The sequence below is a fragment of the Rasamsonia byssochlamydoides genome, assembly GCF_041956645.1.
Source record: "Rasamsonia byssochlamydoides strain NRRL 3658 unplaced genomic scaffold VTN77scaffold_55, whole genome shotgun sequence".
In the NCBI taxonomy this organism is placed as follows: domain Eukaryota; kingdom Fungi; phylum Ascomycota; class Eurotiomycetes; order Eurotiales; family Trichocomaceae; genus Rasamsonia; species Rasamsonia byssochlamydoides.
The window spans coordinates 140089-155767 of NW_027192438.1; the positions used below are offsets into that span (position 1 = coordinate 140089).

The 15679-nt window shown below is 49.8% G+C and overlaps 7 protein-coding genes across 7 annotated transcripts; 1 reads left to right on the forward strand and 6 right to left on the reverse strand.

The window, feature by feature from the left end:
- Nucleotides 1-970: 970 nt before the first annotated feature.
- On the reverse strand, nucleotides 971-1492 carry VTN77DRAFT_6987 (uncharacterized protein; the record flags this gene model as incomplete). Its single annotated transcript, XM_069423325.1, has 1 exon — nucleotides 971-1492. One exon carries the CDS (start codon nucleotides 1490-1492, stop codon nucleotides 971-973), a length of 522 nt encoding a protein of 173 aa, XP_069275744.1.
- Nucleotides 1493-2125: 633 nt separating this feature from the next.
- Nucleotides 2126-2784, reverse strand: VTN77DRAFT_6988 (uncharacterized protein; the record flags this gene model as incomplete). The annotated part of the gene is made up of 3 exons (XM_069423326.1): nucleotides 2126-2289; nucleotides 2351-2488; nucleotides 2775-2784. The coding sequence occupies 3 exons, from the start codon at nucleotides 2782-2784 to the stop codon at nucleotides 2126-2128; spliced, it is 312 nt and encodes a 103-aa protein (XP_069275745.1).
- Nucleotides 2785-4384: 1600 nt separating this feature from the next.
- VTN77DRAFT_6989 (uncharacterized protein) lies at nucleotides 4385-6598 on the reverse strand (the record flags this gene model as incomplete). The annotated part of the gene is made up of 2 exons (XM_069423327.1): nucleotides 4385-4654; nucleotides 4715-6598. The coding sequence occupies 2 exons, from the start codon at nucleotides 6596-6598 to the stop codon at nucleotides 4385-4387; spliced, it is 2154 nt and encodes a 717-aa protein (XP_069275746.1).
- Nucleotides 6599-6746: 148 nt separating this feature from the next.
- VTN77DRAFT_6990 (uncharacterized protein) lies at nucleotides 6747-7473 on the reverse strand (the record flags this gene model as incomplete). The annotated part of the gene is made up of 2 exons (XM_069423329.1): nucleotides 6747-6753; nucleotides 7229-7473. 2 exons carry the CDS (start codon nucleotides 7471-7473, stop codon nucleotides 6747-6749), a joined length of 252 nt encoding a protein of 83 aa, XP_069275747.1.
- Nucleotides 7474-7963: 490 nt separating this feature from the next.
- VTN77DRAFT_6991 (uncharacterized protein) lies at nucleotides 7964-9065 on the forward strand (the record flags this gene model as incomplete). The annotated part of the gene is made up of 4 exons (XM_069423330.1): nucleotides 7964-8003; nucleotides 8151-8301; nucleotides 8910-8925; nucleotides 8979-9065. The coding sequence occupies 4 exons, from the start codon at nucleotides 7964-7966 to the stop codon at nucleotides 9063-9065; spliced, it is 294 nt and encodes a 97-aa protein (XP_069275748.1).
- Nucleotides 9066-13452: 4387 nt separating this feature from the next.
- On the reverse strand, nucleotides 13453-14382 carry VTN77DRAFT_6992 (uncharacterized protein; the record flags this gene model as incomplete). The annotated part of the gene is made up of 1 exon (XM_069423331.1): nucleotides 13453-14382. The coding sequence occupies one exon, from the start codon at nucleotides 14380-14382 to the stop codon at nucleotides 13453-13455; it is 930 nt and encodes a 309-aa protein (XP_069275749.1).
- A 415-nt stretch (nucleotides 14383-14797) lies between these two features.
- On the reverse strand, nucleotides 14798-15295 carry VTN77DRAFT_6993 (uncharacterized protein; the record flags this gene model as incomplete). The annotated part of the gene is made up of 1 exon (XM_069423332.1): nucleotides 14798-15295. One exon carries the CDS (start codon nucleotides 15293-15295, stop codon nucleotides 14798-14800), a length of 498 nt encoding a protein of 165 aa, XP_069275750.1.
- Between the last annotated feature and the right edge of the window lie 384 nt (nucleotides 15296-15679).

The window sequence follows — 15679 nt, forward strand, 5'->3', positions numbered from 1 at the left end:
ACCCCTTCAGCTTAGAGATGGTGTGTCAGCGGCAGTTGACGACATGGATTCGTTCTAGGGCGCAGATGGTGCACATCCGGCTGGGTTCGTGGCCCTGGCCTACATGTCCGCCATCAACCACGACAAAGCCAGCCTGATCTTCATATTCGATCACTACGACTTTGACCTCCCCCAGACCGAAAATGCCGTACGTGAAATCGTTGCACCAGTGGCAAGGTTTCGAGTTGTTGTCATCATCGGGAGGCTCGTAGGCAAAGTTGATAGGGTGGGCGAAAGACGTCGTGATGATGCGGGTCCTGCCCTGCTTACCTTTGGGTGTGTTTGTGACATGTGGTTTCTGTGACTGAGTCTTGACCGGTGGCAGTTGTGGTGGTTCTGGAGCGGTTGAAGAGATCAGATCTCGAGGATCCCATGGCTTCGAGAGCAGAGACTCTAGCCGCGCTTGTCTCTGTTTGAGGCGATTATTTGGTATCTTAGTGTAATTGGTTGGATGAAACCCTTTGACACCAGGTAAACTTGCAGAAGCAGAGAGCGAATGTAGTGCATTGATCGAATTCGTTTCCGATAGAGACGACGGCGAGGATGGCGGCAGCTGGGAAAAGGGCGATTCTGTCTCTGGTGTGTCCGCGGCCGGTGGATCAGGCACACCGTTCAGGTCTTGCTGCTTGTTGTCTGCCGGTCCAGCAATACATTGCAATTTGGCCTTCTGGCATTGCTAACAAGGAAGACGGTGATCTTTCTGTTCCTCGTCATATGAACAGACGAGCCCTTTTCTCTTGCAATTCTCGCAGCCACGCTTCTGTCTTGGTGGAATAACGAGATCGCAATCCACTTGATCATCCCTGCATACGTCGCAAGAGTAGAAGAGAGGTCGATTTAAAAGCGAGCATTGTTGATTGAATTCCCAACAGTACTTGCATCCTCGGGCTGCTGGATGGTCGGGATCTAGACTTAATAGACTTTGCGTACTTCAAAATTCAGATGTTCTTCGGGCGGTCCAGGGAATGGGGATAGTATCACGGTTCCGAAGCGAGTACCGTTCTGATGAGAACGTGATTGGGAGATTGGACTGATCGCTGGCAGATGAAGGCGCATCGCAGTTGGTGACAGGAGAAGCGATCTTGGAGAGAAGAGCCCTGCCTCCGTCGGAGGGTAGCTTGAACGTGACCAGAAGAGCATCTCGCTGCGGTCTGGTGGATGGCAAGCCATTATTTGCTTTCTGCCTCTTGGGAGGTCTCCCTTGTGCCAAGTTGACAGGCGCAGATCGCTTCTTGCGCAATGCTTGACGAGGGTCATAATCAGAATCGTTGTCATCATCACTGTCGTCAACCAAACCCAGCACATCGTGATAGGGTTCTCTTATACGCAAGTCATCCTTGGATCGGATACAGTCCTCGAGATATTTGTGAGGCAAGCCACGTCTGATCAGCCTTGGTTTAGACTTGTGGAAGAGTCTCAGGGCTTGTTCGAGTCTCTCCATGGTATAAGCCATAGTCTGGGGCGTTATCGGGCGGTCATGATTCCGAAGCGTGGGTGTCGAAAGCAGTTCAGATGATAGCAAACTGATCACTAAATGATATTGAAGTAGGAGCTGGACAGAATATGGGGCGGGAGTGTGGCAGCTGCCTCACTTGAAAAAGTATGACTGACTCGAATGCTTCTTCTCTTTCTCTCACGAATCTGTGTTTCCTACTGGACAGACTTTGCAGCTCTTACCTGCCAGATGTTACTTTGCTTTCGAAGGTTGCTGGTAGCTAGGACTGATCGCTTGGTTGGTATTCTTCTGTGGGAAAGATGAATTTATTTAAACTAAAATCTGACTAGAGGCCTTGAAAAGGGAACCTTGTAGGATTACCACCGTCACGCGGACAGAAACCTAGTAAGACTTCCCATTGTTCCAATCGAACCTCGACCCAGAAAGACTATAACCCGAGACCGACCATCCAAAACCCTCGTACCCGTTGCGGAAAAGCCAACCCAAGAAATCAAAGCCGAACGTTAACCCATAGGACATCGACCAAGAACTGAGTAATAGGTGAAGAGAACGCCATAGCCGGAAAATGTTATATGTTGACAAAGACCAAGACTAGGCGCAGAAACGAACAAGTTTTGGGAGGCGACGCGCTTAGCCACCGAAACCGTACAGAGTACGGCCCTGGCGCTTCAGAGCGTAGACGACGTCGAGGGAAGTGACGGTCTTGCGCTTGGCGTGCTCAGTGTAGGTGACAGCGTCACGAATGACAGACTCAAGGAAGGACTTGAGGACACCACGAGTCTCCTCGTAGATCACTACAAAGAAGTTAGCAACGGTACGTTGGACGAGGATGGATGGTGAGGCGAGGCTACATACTGGCAGAGATACGCTTGACACCACCACGACGAGCGAGACGACGAATGGCGGGCTTGGTGATACCCTGGATGTTGTCGCGCAGGATCTTGCGGTGACGCTTGGCACCACCCTTACCAAGGCCCTTGCCGCCCTTGCCACCTGTGAAGAGCGAGGGGTTAGTTTAAGACACTACACAACAGCAGACTTTCAACACAATCATCACTCATAACGGCATCATCATCGTGACCTATGTGGTCAGGGACATTGTATAGGCAGTGAGGTGGATAGCAGAACGCGTGTAGATCTGCTTATGTAATACAGAGCGCGTGGCGTTGCTCTCCAGGCACGCCTCATTCGGGAAGAACCTCAAGTGCCAGGAACATCGACCACAACCCATCAACGACAACGATGCAGTAGAGGACAGAAAAAAAAAATAGATACTTACGTCCAGTCATGATGATAGATGTCTAAACTGAAAAGATTTGATGGAAAATTTGATGAAAAGATGGTAGATCTGATGATTCGACGCGTTAACCGGATTGGCTGTTGCAGCTGTCGATATGCGGGAGGTAGAAAGAGGGAAAAGAAAAGTTGGAGGAATTTAGGAGGGGTGATAGCTTTAAATATGTTTTCTGGGCGGCAAAGGGAAAGGAGCGTGATTTTGACGGGCGGATGGAATGACTAAGCGTACCTAGTTGAGGTTGTGAGGAACAAAGATGAACGGAAACAAATGATTGGCGGGAAGGGTTGAGAAAAAAGGGTGTTATGAAGAGCTGCTTTCCAGCCTGTGTTTAGGCATGTATGTTAGGCGCCCGCCTGTTCACGCGTAGGCGTGTCCATGCTTGACAGCCCCGGGGAATCGGGTCACATGACTAGCCTTGTTGGGTAAGGGCGGCTTGGCGCCACCCCATCAAATCTGCAGATAAGTTTAATCTGCATCTAGTCCATCCTCATGGTTCATCGACGATTCTACTCCGTATGGCAGTACTTTTCTTTTTTTTTTTAGCCACGCTAAACAGGAAGAAAGGAAGTTGAGACGAAACTCAAATGAAGGGCCATGTCCTTTAGACTTTTAGCTTTACTATCTGTCTGCAGAGATTTTCTCGTTTGTTCTTTTCTGTTGATGACCCATCGTTGGATCTGACCAGGAGCAGCACTACCTCTCCCGAATTACTTCAAATCAATATCAACGCCCAATCACACATGCCCTTTTGACAGAGTAAACTTTGTTCGAAGATCCTTTGTACTTGATTTCATTGCATCTCCTCATGGCGTGTCTCTGTACAGCCATAGTTTCGCTGCGAATCGTAATTAACAAATTCCTAGGCAAGGGACCAGAACCCAACAAACGGGTTGCAGTCAGAAGCTCCCAACACCAGAACGCCTTTCAGCAGAGAGACATCAACTCGAGACAGAAGACGGAGTACAGGCCACTGAACATAAACCACAATATAACTTTTGACCTTGACTCCGGAAAAGCAGAATTAAGTGTTGCTGATGAATAATGCACCGTGCGGACAGCACGCCTTAGAAGGGAAAACTAAAGAGGAAAGAAGAAAATTGGCACAAGAGTAGTGCATGAAAAGAAAATGAATAAAGAGAACGAAGCACCACAAGCAGCTCAAGCCGCCAAACCACTATGCTAGATCAGCCGAAGAAAATCGTTAATCAATAGATGGCTGGGATGCATAAACTCGTTATAGTCATGGCGAAGTTCACTGTACTTCAAATGTCCTCTGGAGAGAGGGGCGATTAAGGAAAAATAGGGCTGCGCGATCTAATAGGTGCATTGCACGATGCGACCAAAGCGACAACTTGACTTCACTCACGACAAGTCCAGAGCGGAAATGAATCGACGCGTCAGGTTCTAGATGAGCCAGGATAGAGAGCCACCCTGGTATCAAGCGCATTCCTTTTGGACACTGGCAATGGAGCCCATTGAACGGACAAACATGGTGTCAAGACAATAATGTGAACTCGGGATGGACATCGAGAACTCAAGATCATCCACGGATAGCAGCCGGGGTTTGCGATTCTGATAAGAATCCATTATGATTAGGCTGGTGGTACGGTAAGGAATAAAATAACGGGGGAAGATGCGTGCGAGCTCTGGTTGCTGGATGACGCAGATGAAGAGCCCGAACTGTGTTGTGAAGAGTTGATTGAAATAGCGGAGTCCACTGGCGAGATAAATTCGTCATAAGTCTGCCCCGCCACGGAGGAAGAAGATGATGAATGAGTGCCCTCATGATAGAAACGAACGGGTTTCACCCCGCTAGAGGACACTGTCCGGTCGGGAATGAGCGCACTTTTGGCAGAGCCAAACTGTGTTCAGTCAGTTGGAGAGGAAGAGGCTTCGAACATTTGGGGGGTGGAAGCACGTACGAAGCAATATTTGTCTACCAGCTCCTTGTACACAGACGACTCAAGGTGTGGTTTGCTCGAAACAATGGTAGAGGGTTTCAAAGACCCAGGATCCGTCGTGTCCTTGGAGTTTCCATTCGTCCCTGCTGTGGGGTCTGCAGAGAGCTCGCTGCTATTCTGCCCCACTCCATCATTATTATGGCTCTTGGATCCAGACTGGGGTTGATTCTCTGACTTCGCCTTCGCAGAAAGCGTTGTCCGGTCCTGGGTAGTATTCTTGCTCTTCATCGCCGCAGACAATGAGACCCCAAAGTCATATCGATTCCCGAACGCCTGCCGAGCCGGCTTCTCCATCCGTCTAGGGGTTTCCAGGAGCAAGTCATGGGTATCGGCCTGTCTCAGATGGTTTTTACTACTGCCTTGAGAGAAGGAAGGGAAAGTGGTATCGATCTCGGACGCAAAGTCGTCAAAGGACGGAGGCGTCGATCGAGGTCGAGCAGCGCTAGAGGTAGGGAGAGATCGGCTTCGGGGGAGCGGTTGAACATGACGACCATTGGTTGGTGGTACGCTATGTTTTCCAGGAGTGTTGTTCTTATATTTCTTCGCGAAATCCACTTGATAGTTCATGGATGCATTATTATCCCAGAACTCCCGGCCACTAACATTGTAGCGGATGCAGACGAACATCGTCTTGGCTTCCAGATTTGCCTGGTCCGCTAGTTTGATAGTGAAGTTGAACCGATCGTATCCATCATGAGCGTGCTTGCGACGAACGTCATGGTTGTATTCCGCAGCCACCTCAGATACCGTCCTCCAATAATCGAAGGTGAACCGCGCCGCAACCTGCTTATGAAATGCAAGGTTGGCGACAGCGACCACGCCCACCAGGTTCTTGTTGTCAGATGAAAGGAACATGCGCTCCAGGCGAACCGGCATGTGGTCTCGTGACGTCGTATCTTTGGGGAAGTTGGCCAATCGTAACTCCCACTCGAAGGCTGAAGCTTTCGATCCGCCCTCTGAATCGCTGCTACTGAATGGATACTCGGAGTCCCCACGGTAAGTCTCGACCGGGGACGTATCTGCACTCACTGCCAAGGGCCTGTCAAGCTGAAGGAAGTGTTTGATGTGTTCTAGTTGGGTGTCAAAGTGCACATTCTTGGCATAGGTAGGAGTGCCTGGCATGCTCGACGGGCGTCGCCTCCCAGACGCTGGACGCAAGGCCGGCCGAACGAGCTCGCCAGACTTCTTGCGGACCATCGGTGGTTTCGGGACCAGCTCTTCCTCATCAGAAGGACTAAGGTGCTCTGCCAGCTCCGAGATGGAAGACTCTGTAGAAGACCGCACATGGGAGATCTTGGGGGCCTCCACCGTGAGGGAAGGTCGAGCATTGGGTAACTTATTCGGCAATCCCTCTGCGGACGAGAATGCTACCTTATCTTCCACAGTTCCTCCCTCACGGGGTTGCTCTGCAGTAGGAGAGCAACACTCCTGTTGAATGGACCTTATCGCTGCATCCAGTTTGTCCAAGGCGACTGGGAAACGCGTGGTCTCTGACGTCGTCCCCTCATCATCACTAGAATTCGCGCCAGACTCCGGCGGCGAAATGAGGGCTCCTGTTGGGATCATTGCATTGTTGACTGGGGGTGGCCACTGCCGCAGACTCGCATGGGGACCGACGGTGCTTTGGAATGGTGACACAGTGTATCCGGAGCTCTCCACCGCAGGCAGAGAGACTGTTAGCTTGCTCACGGACGGGCTTCTCCGGTGTCGGCGGACATAGGATGTGGAGGAGAAGGCGCGGGGCAGATGGGGAAGCCCCGATGAGTCTTTTCGGAGAGAATGAGAAAGCGGGTGATCGAGGCGGGGCGCGGGAAGCGACAGCTGAGCTGGCGCAGTGTAGGGCATCCGGCCAGCTTGTGCTTTAGAAGAACACAAGAAGCGGCTCGTCTGACGGGTGCTTGTCGATGCCCTTACACCGGAAGGAATGGAATCGGTAGCGGACGAGAAGATGAACTCAAGAATCAGAAACAAGCTGGCAAGGAAGGCAGTGTAATCACAGCCTAGGTTCCAGTTAGCGGAGTACGTTTCCATTTGAAAGTGAATTGAAACGCTTGTTGATATCGGACTGCAGAAATATTCCATGCTGAAGGGACGAGTAGTCAGACAGCTAAGTGACAACGCCAACGACGACTGCTATCGACAAGACTGAGAGACGATATGAGGGAGGGCTGTGTCATATAAGGAAGAGAAAGAGAAAGGGAAAACGAGGACGCAGAACGGATGGCTTGTAAGGTGGATTGAACTGATTTGACTACCCTGATCATACGATCGGCAGGCTTGTCCCTACCCAGCTTGCATGATAGGGAATGAAAGGACGGCTCGTCCACGTCAAACACACAACATGAAGGACGGATCTGAGAGGTTGACGCGGCGTTTATTCAACATAGGTGGAAAATATCGACAAGAATTGGTGGTGAAAGAACCAATATCATAAACGCTCCACTAAGAAACAAAGGGAGGGAAAATCTCAATTACCTCAGAAACTCTCCAGATGCATCAACGATCTCGAGCTCCGGAAGAAGAGATCGAAGATGAATTGAATTGAATGTAAACCACCCGCAAACAGAGGGTGTACGGAGTCGAGATGCTCTTGATATGAGCAGGTTGGGGATGAGTAAGAAAAACGACCAGGGGCATGAAGTATGTAAACTATAGCAGTGCTGAGGCCTGGCGGCGGGAGGCAGTGGGGTGGGTGTGCGCCGCTGTTTCCATGCAGGCATGATGATGGCTTTGCCTGGATGCGGTGGGATACGATGCACTACGACTACAACCCAGTTATCCTAAGTCACTACCAGAGCTAAAATACAATCACCATGCACCGATCGAACGGTCTGGGAGCTTGGATCTACCCTCCAACCGTGCGTTCCGCGCAGGTGGGACGCACGACTCGGGTCGCCTTGACGATAACTTGCATGCAGGCCGGTAGCAGCATGGCGGGGTATCTGCGACCCACCGAAGTCTGATAACTTGTGATAAGTGCAACACGGAAGCGCCGCAGAGCCACTTTTACTACTACTGTACGCTCTAGTTAAGGGCCTTAAGGCTGCTAATAATAATCATCCGAATAAAAAGCTGTGGAAGCACGCGAATCCCATTGTCCGGCTCAGGGGATTTGTGTCAGCAATGAGGCCACCGGAAGCAGCATTCTGGACAATTCTGAGTCGCGGAGGGTGCTCAACTTGGAGAATTGCGACGCCATCAGCAGTAAGCATGTACTGTACTGAATGCATGCACAAAGGAGAATTAATTGGTGAGTTATCTTAAAGTCCTGATACGGAGGACGAAGCCTCCGAGCGTCCCGCTCATACCATACCATACCTGCCCTCTTTCCCTCTTTCAACTTCGTGATCCTCGCGCCTTCCCCCCTGTCAATTCCTTGTTTTCCTGACCGCCAAAGGGGCCAAATTTCCTATCAATCCCGAACCAATCTTCCATCATCGCCGTTCCCTGAAACGGCAGCGCCTCCTTCTCTGCGGGCCGGTTAGGGGACCTTGGGACTCGGGGTCCGCGTTCGATGCATCTTCCATGGTAGATCGGATTATTTTCCAGTATGCACTCCGGATGCGACACCCTCCGGCTATATACAAAAATCTATAGGTATACAGTCAGTATGCGACCAGGTCTATCCTCAACACCCAGGCTCGATGCAGCTGCAGAGTCGAGCTATCAATCACACCATGTTCTGGATTCTAATATCACAGCAGATTCCAGGGATCTGTAGTCTCAGGTCTCAAACTCTGCAGCCATTTGCAGGGAAGACTTTTCGCCCCCTCGGCCTGCATTTGCCACACCCCAACAGAAATCCTGCTCCGGACGGTTCGACGGGGCCTAGACGTTTGGAGACAGTTTTACAGTTTTCCTGCTCAGCAGTCCATGGATATTGCGTGATTGTACAGGTATAAGGAGATATCAATAACGATTATCATTCGTTCTTGATATCGAGCAGGACAAGAAATCTTAGTAGGTGCCTACCTACCTAGGTAGGCAGGTATTTATCACTTGTAGATGAAAACCGTTCAGCGGCCTCACCTGATATCCATCCTCTTGGACATTACAATTTGATTGTTGCTCTCTGCGATCAGTCATCACGCAAAACCTCCATTCTTTTTGTTGATCTGATTGCGCAATGATATCTGACTCGAGCGCATTCTGTCAGCACACCGCATTCTAATGTGAGTCCCAGCGCCCATTATTCTTGATACAGCGTACTGTAACAAATCGACAGCTCTGGCAGTTCACCGTGTTTCCCGAAAGGGCGAGCATCGGCCGAAGCCGGAGATGCTATTATCTCTGGTCAGAATGGGACGACTAGTGTGGAATTCCAAGGCCACGGCCGAGAAAACTCATTAGACAGCGCTTCTTCTATTTTGCACCATGACGTACACAAAGAAAAGTGCACAAGATGGAACAGCAAAGCGAGCTGGCGCGACAGCACTCCGTAAGCGGCAGACCTTTCCAGTTGCCTCGTCAACAATCATCCTCCGCTGCGACGAAGAACCGACAAACTAGTTCATCGCATGGATATACCCAAGCCAGCCAGAACCGGTGTTTTTGCATTTTGTTCTGGCATTTTAACTCAGGCATCCGTTTGCGGATGCCTTCATTCTAATCGTTCCATCTGCTGCTGCACGGCGTATATTAGCCGAAGGTTGTTCTCCATGGCAGTGGCGGTTTCCTATTTGGATTTCTAAGCAGATCATTCCGGTGACCTTGGATACGATCACTGCCGGAATGATCTGTTCGTTGACAGTTACTTTCCCACCAAGACGTCATATCTCACAAGGTTCTTGACTTGGCTCATGGTGAGCATGTTGCCGCGACGGGTGCCATCACAATAAAATCACAAGGATTGCTTCCCGTGATTCCAGGTATTTACCCAGGTACCTAATACTGGAGGAGGGTTAGCCCTCTTTGGATGAGATCTTCGATAGTTCCCCACTCTGGGATTTCTCCAACGGCCATGTCCGGGAGCTTTGACAGGCCAACTCCACTACCTACATCGGTTGTTGTACCCGTTATCTTCGGCTAATTAAAATCACTGGCTGCAGGAGACATGAAGATCCCTGTGCTGACTGCCCTTGGACGCTGCCAACCACCAGGCCAGCCGCAGATTTGAGATGGTCCGGTTCTCTGAAACGGTGACTACAATAATTCTCCATGGTCTCCGGAAGGATCCAACTAGACCTTTTTTTTTTGAATTTCGGCGAGAGAAACTTTATATCAACTCGTCTCTTTTATGGTTTTTCTATTGAGATCAATTATTATGATCTTTGATCTTTGACAGGCCATTCATCAATCAATCCGCCACAGCAGGGAAGACAAGGGGGAGCAGGAGAGAATTCTAGTTTGCCCTGTATTATCGGAGGTCTGAGGATAGCCTCAGTGGAATGAACTAGTACTGCTCTCACCACTGTCAACAATGCAAGTCCATGAGACGTCCTTTGTTGATACTTTTCCATTGGGTCTCTAGCGTTCAATTGTGGCTGATACTCGTGTTCATTATTCCGAGACGCTTGTTGTATGCATGACCTCCGATGGATGGTGGTTGGTTTCGGCTCTATAGACGTTGGGACTTCAAGACCGGCATGCAGTTGTTTCTTGCCACCCTGTCAAGGATCCAAATGTACAGACTTGGCCTGTCTTCGATGGTCTACAGTACATACTGTGTAGATCAGCAAAACCATGAACCCATTCAATTACCTCCTTCCCCTTTCAGTGAATTCTGGTCCCAGCTACTCCATAGATCTCCCTGGTCAGGGCGGAGGTGGGTCTCTGGGGCTGCCTTAGCGCGTCACCCTGTCAATCATTCCTGTTGCTGCCATTAATCAACAACAATAATAAGGCATCAATCAACTTACCAAGACCTGGAGATGATGTTGACTGCGAGTTCAACGCCAACGGGAATCGCCACAAGTCCCATCTACTGAGTAGGAAGGAAAGGTAACGAATCCGCCATGGCTGGTAGCGAACTCACTCACAGTCATCGCGCCAAGAGAACCTTAATAGAGGAGTGGGTCTTTGGTCCTTAGCGCCGCCAAACCATGGAACTTCGTGGTCGACTGTCTTGATTCCTTGACAGCTTCCCTGCAAGAAAGGTTCTCGCCATGCATACGCATGCTGGTTTTCTATGGCATGCACACCAAGTCCGGGTGGACGCCAGTTCACGGCCCTGTTAGGATTCGACTTGGTGCTGAGTGCGACGCGTCGAATCAGCCTATGTCCAGCAGCAAGTGCCAAGGTGTACTGAGGAGTACAAGCAGCTCCTGTGTATACAGCATCACTGCGGTGAATATGATCTCCATTTATTATGAAATCACCATTCACTATTGGTTTTAGGGAACTCTATTGACCACCTTTCTGTTTATCCGATCCGTCCATTCCGGAGGCGACCATATTCAACCTTTGTTCGAGGCCGTCTGCATACTAGCATAAGCGTCGCATGATTCCCAAGCGGTCCATAACTGCCAGGATTCATGGCACGCCATCCCGACCAAGTCGAGAATGGCCTTGTCGAGTTTTAGGACCACGCGTCCCGCAAGGCCTCGCGTGCCTCAATCTCCACCCTGAGAACCTAGTCGTTTCCCCCGGACTACTTACTTCACATGGAGTAGAAGTACGGAGTCAAATTGGCAGACTCTGAGGGACGGATAATGATTAATGGTGATCAGGTGACTGGTAATTTTACTTTCTTCGTTTCACCACGTTGGACATGCAGTGCCCTGCAGAATTGTTATGGTCTCAGAAAACGAGGGCCGATTGGTTTTTACGACTCCACCAAACACGAGGAAATGCATTCTGCTGGGACAAAAAAAAACTATCAAATGACTTTTGGTTACTTTCTGCCCATGTGATTGCTCGTGATCTGCTTTAGCGGTCAGAGAAAATGGTCTTTCATTAGCTCTAACTAACCTGCATGCAGTTCTGCGCGTCATACTCACTAACTTAATTTCTATTCTCCGATCTCTCCACTTTCGATTCTGAGCTTTTGATAGCGGCCGATGCGTTGTCAAGCTTCACAAGAGCATGTTAAGCCCGCAATTTCTAACCTTCCCTCCCTCTAAATCTAAGCGCGGATGTCGCTATCTACCAGGGAGCTCCTGGTGTGGCTAGGAATCTCTACGATCCTGGAATGCTATCTCTGCGGGGTGCAGGTATCACCCTTGTCCCTGCCAACTCAACAACGTCCAACAGCGTCCAAGCGAGACTCTGAGGTCCTAGAGGGGGCCGAGGGGCCCTTCCGGGGAACTCCACAGGTTAGCACTGAATTGTCAACAGGACCGAGTTTATTCTATTCCCTGGCTGTTATTTGCTGTCACTCTACAAGGCGGGGTAGCTGAGAAGCTACATATATTCTGTGTACACCTTATGGGGAATTATATCGATCGCAACATGAGAACAGGGAGGTCTTGGACTGTCATCTGACGATATCGCTCGCATATTTCTGCAATTGCGCTCACAAGAAGTGGCAAGCTTTGGTCTACAAACCATCCATCCCGCCCTGCAAACCTTGCATCCTGTTGACTGATTATCGTCAATCTGTTCTGTATCTAATACTTGGCAAAGACTCCGACTCAAAGGACAGGAATCGACCGGATCTTCAGGATTTGCAGACCGTATCCCGGGTGTGCCTGTGTCATCTGCTACTACTGTAGCTGCGGGATTCCCGAACCACCTGGCCTGAAGATTCTGTTTGAGAAAAGGATAACCCTATTCCATACCTAGGTATGATTGGGTGGCAGGTAAATTAGTTGTGTAGGTTTCGGAGTCGGTGCTACCCTCGATGCTACGTACATTCGGCAAGCTACCTACCTACCTACCTACCTACCTACCTACTTACCTACTTACCTACTTACCTACTTACCTACTTACCTACTTACCTACTTACCTACTTACCTACTTACCTACTTACTGTATTATTCCTGCGATTGAGCACTGCTACTGCCCTATTTGTATCTCACCTCATCTGATCCAATCTAATCTAATCTGCACGTGCTATTGATCACCTAGGAGTCTACCACTGCCTAGTTATCTCTGATCCTTCTTCTACATTTGTCTGTTTCTGTCCTTCATGTTGTGGCGAGTTTGCAGGTTTGTTTACAAGAAAACGAAGGGGAAAAACAGAGCAATAGAGGTAGTACTGGCTGAGTCCAGAAATAAGCTTGCATAACTTGGTACATCTGTAATGAAGGTTCCTTTTCCTTTTTTCCTGCTATGATTTCACATAGTACAAAGAGGCAAAAGGAAAAAGCGTTAAAAGGGGGAAAAAAAAAAGGAAAACAGAGAGACGAAAAAGAGAAGGAAAAGGGGTCAAAGAAAAACAGAGGATAAGAACAACAATGAGAGGAATGATCTCCGCACGTGGTCTGCCAGGAACTTCCGATCGCCTTTGGGTTATGAACTTGTAATGACCAGGAATCACAAGTGCTGCTCCAAAGTAAAGTATCCATGAAAGCAGCCAACCACTTGTTGTTTCCAGTTTGCAGCAAATAGGCTCCTGTTGAGAGATGATAATCATGTAGTGGCTATTTGCTATCCATTTCTTGATTGTCTTGTCCCATTCCAACCCTCTTAAAATCTGTTTATGTTATTTGAAAATGATAAGTTGCAGCAGTTGATCCAAAGTTAGAACCATGGACATTCCATCAGTAGTGATCGTGCTAGACCAGACCAGACCAGGCTGTCATGCTGGATGGATGGAATCAGTCCTGGTGGACAACCTCAAGCTTCCGAACCGACAAGATGACCTTAATCTTCTCCTCTCCCCTGTAGATCACGAAGTCCCTGTGAAACAGTTCCCCATTCACCTCCAACTCGCCAAGATATGCCGGAGCAAACCTTTCAGGTGAGTTGAAGATGGACCCCTCGCTCAGATTCTCGTGCTGGATTTCCTTTTCTGACATCGACGCTAGCTTCCAGACCTGCGCCGCATGGCGGTTGGCGTTGTTCACGGAAAGGAAGCTCTTCGGATGCACGTCGCTCTTGATGAGGGTGCCGGTTTTGAGATCTTTCTGCTGGACGAGGACGATGAATACGTTCTGTGGGTGCTTCTTCTTTGTTTTTGTCATTGGTGTCTTTCTGGCCGACCGACCTGACCCTGACACGGCTCTTTTCACCCATTCCTTCTCGATAGAGACCTCGACCGAGCCGCAGGACGCAGACTCAAGGATTTTCCCATACACTCCGTCAGCATCGTTGGACAGCGGCACAATGTGGAAGAATTTACCCCACATGCCGTTTATCTTGAGCTGGTCGATTCGCTGGGTCATTCTTTCCAGTGCCTTCTCCCGGTCGGTGAAGATTCCAAGTACTCGGCGGTAGTTGCTTGGGGGAGTGTAGGCGCGACTGTCGCGCTGGACGACGGTGTATTGCCAGTATCTTTCGTATTCTTCCGCTGGTTCATCATCATCTTCTTCCACTTCTTCGTTTTTGTCTTCCTCTTCATCTTCCGGTTCTGAGATTTCTTCGCTTTCGGCGTCTTCCATCGTGCTGTCTGCGTCCGAGTGGCTGGTGTTTGAAACAGAGTCCTCCGACATAGGCTTCTCTGTGCCGGAATCCTCGACAGAATCCTCGACAGTGGACTTGGATTTCTCCATATCGAAGCTCTCTGATGAAAAGGAATATGAGACCATCGGAAGGGGTGCTTTTCCGCCGTATTGGGATCTTGTGCCGTTCGGGAGATCTTGTGCGGGACTGGGTGTTGTGAGATTTTCGCTAGAGCTGATGTGCTTCAAAAGTTTGGTGATGGACTTTCCCCCAGTGGTGGGGTGGCACGGTGAATGCAAAGAAGGTGAATGTCGCTGTTGCAGTGGCGTATTAGGATTGACTCGAGGTCTTTCACCAGCAGACGCGGTCGACTTCTGCCTGCTGCGTGAAGTCGCTGACCTTGCCTGCTCATCAAATGCCTTTGCTTCATCAGCCACACGTCGTTGATCGATTGACCTCGGGATTTCCCTGATCCAGTCGATCTCACCACGGGTGAGAAGGTCTCCTCTCTCGAGCTTCCCGCGGTACGCGTGAAGCTGAAGAAGTTTTGCCCTAAACTTGTCATTGTCGGGGTTTTTCCTCCAGGTACGGCTGGAGTTCCTTCTCCACCTGGCGCAAGCGCTCGAACTGGCCTGCTTTCTTTTTGGCCGTCTGGTCTCGGTATATATAGCTGACGGGAGAGTATAGATGCCTGTATGATGGCACGGGGGCCGCTGAAGTTATATTTGGCACCCAACGTGACGGAATTGCAGGTTCTGGAGCGATGCCTGCCGAACGGTTCAGGGCTGGAGGTTCTCGTTGAGATGGAGTCTGTGAGCGTCGCATTAAAGCAGTCTGAGGCCCGCCCGAGTCCCTGATGTGCTCCTGAGACTGTCTCGGAAGCGAGCCAGGCTCTCGCCTCTGTTGACCGGCGTCCGAGTCTGGAACGGAGCGCCCGTAATCGCCATCATCGTCCTCTGAGATGTTGACAGTGTTAGATTCGTCGACTCGCCCATGAGCAGGCTCCAACACAGACATACCTGAAGATTCGTCTTCCGAATCGACTAGATCGTTAAACATGTCAAAGGTCTCTGGAGGAGGCCTGAAATAGGAGGATGACGTTTTCTTCTTCCGGCACGCTCGATATGCTCAATTGACGTGGGAATGTGCTTTCTTGAAGACAAGTCAAGGACACAGGGGCAGTCAAAGTAAAGAAGAAAGTCTTTGAAAGTGAGACAACTTTGAGAGCATTGTCTTTGCCAACAGTTTGCAGCATAAAGCTAATCAGCGCCAGTCCTGAAAAGCTTGACAGACGTATCTGAAACCAGGCACTAGATCGTGTTGCTGTAGGAGATGTTGACAGAGTCCCTATGCAGATGCAAGTTGTAATGGGTAAGACTTCACGAGCACCTGCACGATCAAATCTCATGAATGTTTGCAACGTGTGAAATAGTTTAATAAAGC